This window comes from Bison bison, unplaced genomic scaffold (assembly GCF_000754665.1).
Source record: "Bison bison bison isolate TAMUID 2011002044 unplaced genomic scaffold, Bison_UMD1.0 scf7180017864481, whole genome shotgun sequence".
Lineage (NCBI taxonomy): Eukaryota > Metazoa > Chordata > Mammalia > Artiodactyla > Bovidae > Bison > Bison bison.
Window position 1 is genome coordinate 1,072,967 of NW_011495041.1, and position 11,191 is coordinate 1,084,157.

The 11,191-nt window shown below is 42.3% G+C and overlaps 1 protein-coding gene across 8 annotated transcripts in view; it reads right to left on the bottom strand.

Annotated features, from left to right (window-relative positions):
- The window catches only part of ITSN1 (intersectin 1 (SH3 domain protein)), a 245,535-nt gene that overhangs the window by 90,406 nt on the left and 143,938 nt on the right, over positions 1 to 11,191 (bottom strand). For all 8 annotated transcript variants that reach the window (XM_010862262.1, XM_010862263.1, XM_010862259.1 and 5 more), the window contains exons 17-19: positions 6,244 to 6,371; positions 1,806 to 2,035; positions 672 to 793 (exon numbers count right to left, since the gene is read on the bottom strand). In XM_010862262.1, coding sequence (XP_010860564.1) covers positions 672 to 793; positions 1,806 to 2,035; positions 6,244 to 6,371 — 480 coding nt within the window. The remainder of the gene's footprint in view (positions 1 to 671; positions 794 to 1,805; positions 2,036 to 6,243; positions 6,372 to 11,191) is intronic.

Here is an 11,191-nt window from a genome sequence, read left to right on the forward strand (position 1 = left end):
TACATTAACTGGATTGAGGAACTACTGATTTCTTTTAGGAAAGAATTCAGGTCAACCACATTCCTTTATTCTTTCTCAAACTGGTTACTATTGCTTTAGTTACAATCACAAGATTATATTTAATTATTTTATATATATATATATATATTTAATTCTTGTATTCAAAGAAAAAAGCTATGACAAGCAAAATCCTAAACTCTTTCATCTGTTCATTTACAGAGTAGGAAAGCAGATTAACTGTATTTAGTTCATTACTCTTCAGGCAATTCAAAGTTTACATGAGTAAAGGGAAAAAAATAGATAGAAAAGTTATCACTGGCAACTGTGATCAGATACTTTGCATTTAAAACTATTTCTGAAAGACTACTCATAGTATCTCAGTAAGAATCTAAACTCTGAAATTACCAGAGCTTTACAGATTTGAAAATACAGAAGGCTATGTCAGGAACCCATTTTTCTTTAACAATTCTATTTTAAGGTGATGCATTTTTAAATGCTGTCTCTCATTCAAATAGAAAAGGAAGAAGACTGAGTCAGTACTTCAAAAACTCAAACGCTGGATTACTGGATTTCACACTCGCCCACAATTTTACAACTGTCAAATAAAGTACAAGAAGAGGACAGATGCTAACCATCAACAGAAACCAGACTTTCGCTGGAGGCTTTCTTACCATGACTATATCTCCCGGCTGGATCGTGATTTCATCGTGACTCCTGGACTCAAAGGGATAAAGTGCTCGGTAATACACCACTTTTATATTCTCCTGTGCAGAAATCGTAAGTGGGCCTTTTTCTGTTTATAAGGAAAGGAGGGGAAGGGGACAAAAATGAAATGCTACATGGGACAGAAATGTATGACACAAGCCAAATTACCGACATCTATCTCCTCTGCTGTCTGTCTTCACATCTGAACCACTTCCATCTACTCAAGGAATTTCTGGAAGACATTCAGTGAGGATGTGTCTGGTTCTGAAACCAAAGGAGAGCCAAATCTGATGTCAGCAGCTCCATCCCATCTGAGAGGTCATTAGTGGACGCGAATCAAAGGTTACTGCGGTGCTAACGCCCCCGCTCTCTGCCTCCTGGCTTAGACGCCAGCAGCGCACATCTGTAAGGCATCAAGACCTCTCTCCCCCAACGCAGGGTGTCTAGCAGGATGCAGTAGACTGAATGTGACGTAAATCTCAAATCAGTCAACTCATACGGGAGGGCTAAGAAGCACAACTTTAACTGCCCCTATTAAGTGATATAGAAATGTTGAGGCTGCAGGCCCCATGCGTGGTCATATAAAAGGTAAGTTAGGAGGCCACTTGTGTTCAAAGGGCAAAAAAACATTCAAAAGGTAAGACCACAACTGGACGCAGTGCAGACCAAGAACAGTGAATGCCGCCTGAGTACAGGCCAGGAGAAGAAATACCAATTCCTGCTGCTGAGACAGTTCTGAAATTCCCAGAGAAAAGAACACACTGGAGAAGCAGCAGGTTCCTCTTTGGCAAGAAGGGTAATGATCTCCATGTGGAATACAGCTGTATGAATGGCACTTGGCAATAAAACTTCATGCCACTGCTGTCTGCAAACAACTTCTGGATGCCAGCATAATGGGGCCAAGGGTTGCCATGGTGTGGGCCCCTAAAAGAGACCTCTAAATTGATGCTACATAACGAACATCTGCACTGTCCAAAAAATGACTGACCTTCTCACGGCTATGAACGTAGCCAAGACAGAGCCTGATCAGATATGGCTACTTCCCCGAAGGACCTGGGAGGAGAGTGCTTATTTGCTAGCCTAATTCTGGTCTCTCATACCTGCAGTGGACCAGGGTGCCTGGACAGCGGGCTTAGCTGGTTCTTGATGCTGGTGGAAAAGCCGACTCAGCTTGTCTTGCATTTCCGGTTTGCCCTTCTCCTCACTGTCCTTCTTTTTGACGCTCTCCTCCCTTTTGAGCTTCTCCTCCTCGTGGGGTTTTCGTGGCCGCTGCTGCTCATCCTCCTGATGCATGCGCTCCAGCCACTGCTGGTCCCTTTCCTGAGCTCGTCTGTCAACAAAACGCCTGGTTACAGCATGGAAGCAGCTCCATGTTAACACTGCCGTGACGTCTCTTTCCATAAAGAGCTCTATCTAGTCAATGGGATGCTAAGCACCAAGGGATACTGTTTGTTCTTCAGGTGGACGATCTGAATCAACAAAACAGGGGCTCTCAGGGCTCCCCTTCTGGGTAAGATGAGATCACATCATTTAGAAAGACACAGAAAGAAAATTCCTGATGTCGTTTATAAAGGGATTAGAGAACTCAGGAAAATACTCCTCCATTTAAAAACTGGAGCCTATTATACAGAGTGAAGTAAGCCAGAAAGAAAAACACCAATACAGTATACTAACGCATATATATGGAATTTAGAAAGATGGTAACAATAACCCTGTGTATGAGACAGCAGAAGAGACACTGATGTATAGAACAGTCTTATGGACTCTGTGGGAGAGGGAGAGGGTGGGAAGATTTGGGAGAATGGCATTGAAGCATGTATAATATCATGTATGAAACGAGTCGCCAGTCCAGGTTCGACGCACGATACTGGATGCTTGGGGCTGGTGCACTGGGACGACCCAGAGGGATGGTATGGGGAGGGAGGAGGGCGGAGGGTTCAGGATGGGGAACACATGTATACCTGTGGCGGATTCATTTCGATATTTGGCAAAAGTAACACAATATTGTAAAGTTTAAAAATAAAATAAAATGTAAAAAATAATAATAATAAAATAAATAAAAGCATGGTTCGCAAAAAAAATTAAATTAAATTAAATTTAAAAAATAAACAAACAAACAAAAACAACTGGTATATAACTGCAAAGAAAAATAAAAGACATAAACACACAGGAATGTAACTTTCATGGACAGAAAGTATACCCAACACTGCAAGTGAAAGATTGCTTAGAGAAGTCCATGAACAATTAGATCATGGAGGGCACATGCCCGTTTATGTAGCACATGAATAGCTCTCCAGAACTGAAACAGAAACCAAGAGGTTATTCTGAACACTGGAGGTAGTAACCATCCTTTACTAAGCAACAGTTTCTATCTTTTACTGAATTTGACTACTTTGTTCATCAAAGTAGCCGACACAAAGAGATAAAGTGCAATTAAATCTAGGCCTTGAAAAGTATGATGACCTCAGTATGAAATCCATAGGAAAAGACTAGGAATGATAAATTTTTCTTACCAAGAATTATTTTTCTTGCATTCCACAACATTTTACAAAATCAGAAAATTCCTTAAACAATCACAATTTATTTATTTTTGTCTGCGCTGAGTGGCTTGTGGGATCTCAGTTCCCAAACCAGGGACTGAACGCAGGCCACTGCAGTAAAAGCACTGAATCCTAACCACTAGACAACCAGGGGACTCCCTAATGATCACACTTCACTTTTGGGGGGGGCGGGGCCCCACACTGCATGGCATGTCGGATCACAGTTCCCTGACCAGGCATTGAACATGCAGCTCCTGCACTGGAAGTGTGGAATCTTAACCACAGGACCACCAGGGAAGTCCCGATGACCACACTTTGAATGAAACTAATGTGCAATAATAAATGATACCATGTTATTAATAATTAGTCTTCCACATTAAAAAAAAATATTTATTTTTATTTATTTGGCTGTACCAGGTCTTCCCTGGTGGCTCAGATGGTTAAGAATATGCCTGCAATGCAGGAGACCTGGTTTCAATCCCTGGGTCGGAAAGATCCCATGGAGAAGAGAATGGCTACTCACTACACTATTCTTGGGCTTCCCTGGTGGCTCAGAGGGCAAAGAATCCACCTGTAGTGCAGGACACCTGGGTTTGATCCCTGGGTCAGGAAGATCCCCTAGGGAAGGGAATGGGAACCGATTCCAGTATTCTTGCCTGGAGAATCCCATGGACAGATGAGTTTGGAAGGCTCCAGTCCATGGGGTCACAAAGAGTTGGACACGACTGAGCGACTAACACTTTCACTTTCACTTCCCCAGGTCTTAGTTTCAGGATGCAGGATCTGGTTCCCTGACTGGGTAACAAACCTGGGCCCCCTGGATTGGGAGCCTGGAGTCTTAGCCACTGGACCACCAGGGAAGGCTCCACATCTGTTAACTACTTTAACTCTCCCACCTGGTGCTCTGTCACTCAGTCTGTCCAGCTCTTGGGGACCCTGTGGACTATGGCCTGTCAAGCTTCCCTGTCCATGGGGTTTTTCAGGCAAGAATACTGGAGTGGGTGGCCATGTCCTCCTCCAGGAGTTCTCTCTGACCTAGGGATTGAACCCGGGTCTCCTGCCTTGGAAGGTGGGTTCTTTACCACTGAGCCACCTGGGAAGCCCACCAGGTAGGCAGGTCCTAATCATCCACATTTTACAGAAGAGGAAAATGAGGCAGAGGGAGTGAAGGACTTGGCCAAGGTCACACAGCCATACAGGCCTCAGGATTGACCCAGGCCACTCGGTTCTGTTCACAACCTGAATCCGCTAGCCTTGTGACACAGCCAAGACACAAAGGTCATTTTGTGGAATCAGGAAACAGCCAAGGGAACATAACATAAACAAAGAGAACTTTCATTCTCCATTTAAAAATATTATATTTATTTCTACTCGAATAATCATGAAGATTCAGTGCAGTAGAATTCTTGTTAGTTTAAATCTTAAGCATTTCAGTTACAATTTTCAAAACATCTTTTAAGAATGCTATAAAAAACATTTTTTTGGAGGGGTAAGAATGTTAATTGTTATTCATAACACAACAAAAAAAACACAATAAAATTTGCTTCACATATTTCACTAACAAAGGGAACCATGTGGACACAGTGAGGGAGAGAAAGGGTGGGAGGAATTGAGAGAGTATCACGCAAACATACATATTACCATATGTAAAACAGATATTACCATATGTAAAACAGATATTACCATATGTAAAACAGGGAGAATTTGCTATATACACAGGGAGATCACCCCAGTGCTCTGTGACAACCTAGAGGGGTGGATGGGGTGGGAGATGCGGGGGTCGCTCAGGAGGGAGGGGACATGTGTATACCTGTGGCTGATTCATGTTGATATATGGTAGAAACCAACACAATATTGTAAAGCAAATACCTTCCAATAAAAAATTAAAAATAAAATAAAGTATATAATCATGTAATTTCTGAAGTTAAATTCTGGGTACTATTTATCATATAATTGTACACAGAAAATTTAAACTTTCCATATGATGACACTGTATCTTTATTTCTACTCTGTAGGGATATAAAATTTTGGTGGAACATATTATAAATAATCAACTTTATAGATAAAAGAATGGAGCTAATCAACACATCCAAGGGGATAGGTCTAGGGGCATAATCCTAGACCTAGCCCTAAGAAAACCATAAAGTAGTCCTCTAAATTGGTTTGAGACCCTACCTACTTACCCACTGGCATGTAAAAACAAAACCAAAAACACCAGGTGCAAAAATTACTATTTCACTAGTAATTTACCAGATGCAAAATATTACTAGCAGATAGAAACAGACACAAATATTCAAACAGAAACTAACAAAAATATGTCTGGATCTTAAGCAGCAGCAACAGCAAATTTTCTCCTTTTGACCTCAAATTTCATTTGCTGTTGAAAAAAGGAAGATGGTGGTGTACACTATTCACCCCACTGGAGAAACCCTGTGCGGCCAGTGAGATCAGGGACTTTGATTTCAAACCCAAGACTCTGATGGTTATTGTTATTAAAAGGCTGTGAACTGGAAACATATGTTGGTCACTGGCATGCAAACAGGCATATCAATTGGCCCAAATCCTTGTGTAATTCCATTTATCTACATAATCATAACCTGAGAGATCTCTGAGCACCAACCGAAAACTTCAGAGGTTACTTATATACGCAAAGATTTACATGCATATGTGCTTTTGCTTGTTTTGTGTTTAGTTGTTAAGTTGTGTCTGATGCTTTTACAACCCCATGGACTACAGCCCACCAGGCTCCACTGTCCATGGGATTTCCCAGGCAAGAATACTGGACTGGGTTGCCACTTCCTTCTCCAGGGGATCTTCCCGATCCAGGGATCAAACCTGTATTTCCTGCACTGGCAGGTGGATTCTTTACCACTGAGTCACACACATTAAAAACTGAGGGCTCTTTCTGGTGCAGTAAGAACTTGGAGAAGTTCAGCGAAAAGTAGTGAGTACCTAAAGTTCCTTCCAGATGGATTCACAATCCACTGAAAAGACTCACCTTTGGGCTTCTTCTTTTTGTTTTTCTAATTCCAGGATCTTTCGTTCTTGTTCCTTCTGTTTCAGTCGTTCAGCCTCTATGGACTTCTGTTTCTGGAGCTGCTGCTTATTATGTATTTCTCTAAGTTCCTATAAATAATTAAGAAACAGTTCATGTAGCAACATGTGTTGGGAGACATTTCTACTGTTTATCAGCATGCAACATTTCATAATGGGGAAGCCTGAACACGTAGGAGATAATGCTTCAGGTTTCAAAGACATTAACCCGGAAAACTAAAGTCACCCTACACTGACATGACTGATCTCCAGAAGCTGTTCGAGGTCTTATTTTAGGAGCCATAATACCCTGCACCATGTCCATGAGGTGTTTTAGAAGGAGCTTACGAGGGATGAACATTAGAGAAACTATACTGCTCAAGACACAGCAACAATAATAGAACACAACCAACTTTAAGAATGGTGATGACTATGAACTGAACCTTAAGATTCTTTTGATAATAATCAACACCAACCTTCATCGGCTCTGAAGATACACACATTTCTTCACACATTCCCTCCATCAAACCATGAAAACCTCGGCTCCTCCTTGTGACACGCTGCTTTAAAACAAAGGGACATCCTTCTCCCCAACAACCTTGAGTCTTCCCCTGGGGTCTATTTTGCTTCAAATCAGACATCTTCCAGAGCATCTTTTACTAAAACCGTGAAGTTGTCAGCTGCCCCAAACTAAACCAGTAGTCAGATGGAAGGTAAAAACCTATAATTTGACCATTCCTCTAGATCTGATTTCCTCATGTGACACTAACACAGGAATAACAGTAATTTCCTCAGAAGGCTAGTGAAAATAAAGTGTATGTTACAATATAGAAAGTATTCAAGTCAGAAGCTGAAATAATCAAAAATATGAAGAACAAAGAAATGCCTGTTGGTGAGGGAAAATCCTCTGATTCTATAGGAATCAAATGGTCACTAACAGATTCAGTCACCAAATCTCTTCTTACTTGTGTCATAAAAAATCAGACATGCCCAAGTGTCCAGCAGAACCATGAGTAAAGTTCTAGTTGACCTCCTGGTCTGTCCAATGAGGCTGGGGGTGGGGCGGGGGGGGGGGGCGGTGGGCCCCAGGCTCTATTTGGTGCGATTTAAGAATGAAGACGTGCACTGTCTTCTCTTGCTTTGCTCATAGGTAAGTCCATGTGAGGAGGTTTCTTCTGGCCTTATTTCTACCTTTAGAGTTAATTCACAGCTCAGGCATCAAAGGAAGAAGAACTCTCTGGAGAAGATCAATGTTAAAATGCATTTATTCCTAGAGAAAAGCCCTAGAGTGAGGGTAACCTTTTCCCACTAGCTAAACTGTTCTTAAGATAAAGTTAAACTGTATGTATAAGCATTCAGTATACCATAAGTGACAAGGAGAAGTCCTAAAAGGGATCCATGGGATATGGGAAAAAAGTGTAACTGGCGATCAGGAGGTTAGGGGGAGCATGTACTAGGGGAGGAGGGATGGATGAAGAGGAGGAGGCTCTCCAGAGAAGGAGAAGGACAGAAAGTAGGAAGGGGCTTCAGTGGAGAACCCGGCGGATGAGTCAGGAAATAGCCAGGCAGGATGAGCAGGAAGATGCAACTTTGTAAGGTCAATATTCCTTAGGGCAACAGCCATGGGCATGTGACTTCCAAATTATGATGGGTATCTGGGACAGGGGGCTTCCCTAGTGGCTCAGTGGTAAAGAATCCACCTGCAATGCAGGAGACACAAGTTTGGTCCCAGAAAGATCACGTAGAGAAGGAAATGGCAACCCACCCCAGTATTCTTGCCTGGGAAATCCCATGGACAGAAGAGCCTGGCAAACTACAGCCCATGGGGTTGCAAAAGAGAGACACGACTTAGCGACTAAAGAACAACAACAGCAACTTGGGTCTCAAGTTCAGCTATGGAGGGGCCATGGAAGGCCAAGAGTGGAGACTAGAAAGTGATGATTAAGTCTTGCTTTGTGTACAGTTCTAAGAGAAGAAAATCAGCACCAGGAAAAAAGAATTCCATTTTTAATCTTCTTTCTTATGGCTGTACTATGGGATATAAAACTGATCTTGAATCAAACATAAATAGTAATCTCTAAACATATGAATGAAAAATCTGGTTAATATTCGGGATTTGATATTTCAGAGACAAGTGGAAAACAAGGATCAATTCCTGTTAAGAGTTGTTTGCACTCTTGGTTCAAGTTAATATCTCTACGAGAAAAGGAAAAACTGCAGTGGAGTAGTATTAATTGAAACTCTTTATGTCCTAAGAGAGGAATCCAAAAGTCAGCACACAGAAGCAGAAGATATTAAGAAGAGGTGGCATGAATATACAGAACTATGCAAAAAAGGTCTTAATGACCCAGATAACCATGATGGTGTGCAATCACTCACCTAGAACCAGACATCTTAGAATGTGAAGTCAAGTGGGCCTTAAGAAGCATCACTATGAACAAAGCTAGTGGAGGTGATAGAATTCCAGGTGAGCTATTTCAAATCCTAAAAGATGATGCTGTGAAAGTGCTTCACTTGATAAGCCAGCAAATTTGGAAAACTCAGCAATAGCCACAGGACTGGAAAAGGTCCATTTTTAATTCCAATCCCAAAGAAAGGCAATGCCAAAGAATGTTCAAACTACTGCACAATCGCACTCATCTCACATGCTAGCAAAATAAAGCTGAAAATTCGCCAAGTTAGGCTTCAACTGTACGTGAACAGAGAACTTTGAGATGTTCAGGCTGGAGTTAGAAACGGCAGAGGAACCAGAGATTAAATTGCCAACAACTGCTGGATCACAGAAAATGCAAGAGACTTGCAGAAATACATCTACTTCTGCTTTACTGACTATGCCAAAGCCTTTGACTGTGTGGATCACAACAAACTGTGTAAAATTCTTCGAGAGATAGGAATACCAGAGCACCTTACCTGCCTCCTAAGAAATCTGTATGCAGGTCAAGAAGCAATAGTTAGAACCAGACATGGAACCACGGACTGGTTCCATATTGGGAAAGGAGTATGACGAAGCTGTATATCATCACCCTGCTTATTTAACTTATATGCAGAGTACATCATGCGAAATGCTGGGCTGGATGAAGCACAGCTGGAATCAGTTGCCAGGAGAAATATCAACAACCTCAGATATGCAGATGACACCACCCTTATGGCAGAAAGCAAAGAGGAACTAAAGAGCCTCTTGATGAAAGTGAAAGAGGAGAGTGAAAAAGCTGGCTTAAAACCCAACATTCAAGGACTGGGGGTTTACCTTAGGGCTTCCCTGGAGTGCAAAATTAAAGTCTGGAAAGATGGGTCCCCAAAGGCTCAACTGCAGCCCACATGGAAGGGCCCCTCCACTGTAATACTTTCTACCCCCACAGCAGTCAAGGTACCAGGGCATGACAAGTCAAGCCATGGAAGAAACCAGAAGAGGACGCTCAATATACCTGTGAGCCCCTGGGAGAGTTCAGATACCTATTCAGGACTACAGATGAGTGCCATTCTAATGAACACCCCCAAAATTAAGTTTCTGGGGATAAGATTTCTCAGGCTAGCTCTAATGAGCCAACACAGCTTGGCAGGGGTTATACTCCAAATCAGACAGGAGATAGATCTCCTGAACCCTAAACAAGGAGGGACTTGAGCCATCTTGAATGAGAAATGTTGTTTCTGGGTAAATACCTCCAGCCAAGTTGAATAAAGTCTTACAGTCCTCAAGAAAAACATTCAGATCCTATGGGATCTCAAAGAACAAGCTGGAGAGTTCTCGGGGTGGCTACAATCTCTTTTTAGGGGATCCTTCTCCCGGCGAGGGGGGATTTGGAGTTGACCAGTGTCCCTACTAATCCCTGTCATCACCATATTGATGTTGCTTGTGATTGCTCCATGTATTATCAATTGTCTAACCCGTTTCATCTCTGCCCAGGTCAACTAGCTACAACATGCAGTGCCAGTTCAACAAAGATATATAAAACTACACCTGACCACGGAAAATATCAATCACGCTTAGATGGACACCGCTAAAAGGACTCTGAGGCTTGAGACTAATAGGGGGAGGCCCAATGCCCCTTGCTGTCCCAGCTCAGCAGGGAGTAGCCAGAGAGATCTCAATGCCCCTATTGCCAAAGAACTGGGCCTCCCATCTCTTGACGGGGCAATGTTAGGTAGTTAGAATTGGCAAAACGAGTCCAAAATGGCGTGGCTAAAAGACAAAGAAAGAGAAAAGCCCACAGAAGTGGAACAAAAGAAGATCCACAGACCATAGTGAGAACTTCAGGTGAAACAAACACGCCCCCTTCTTGGCCAGCCTAATTTGCATAGGGCAAACTCAAGGGGTTGGGGGCAGGAGACAAATGTATAAAAGGAGGAAGCCAAGATGGATTGAGGCCTTTCCTTTGAGGTTGGTGTGCCATCACACCTTGAGGGTATACTATCCTGTTTGCCGAATAAAACTCTGGCAAAACCATGTTGCTAAAAAAAAAACAACTCAACATTCAAAAAACAAAGATCATGGCATCTAGTCCCATCACTTCATGGCAAATAGATGGGGAAACAATGGAAACAGTAACAAACTTTATTTTCTTGGGTTCCAAAATCACTGCACATGGTGACTGCAGCCATGAAATTAAAAGATGCTTGTTTCTTGGAAGAAAAGCTGTGACCAACCTAGACAGCATATTAAAAAGCAGAGACATTACTTTGCCAACTAAGGTCCATGCAGTCAAAGCTCTTCTTTTTCCAGTAGTCATGTACAAATGTGGGAGTTGAACCATAAGGAAAGCTGAGTGCCAAAGAATTGATGCTTTTGAACTGTGGTGTTGGAGAAGACTTTCGAGAGTCCCTTGGACTGCAAGGAGATCCAACCAGTCAATCCTAAAGGAAATCAGTCCTGAATATTCATTGGAAGGACTGATGCTGAAGCTGAAGCTCCAATA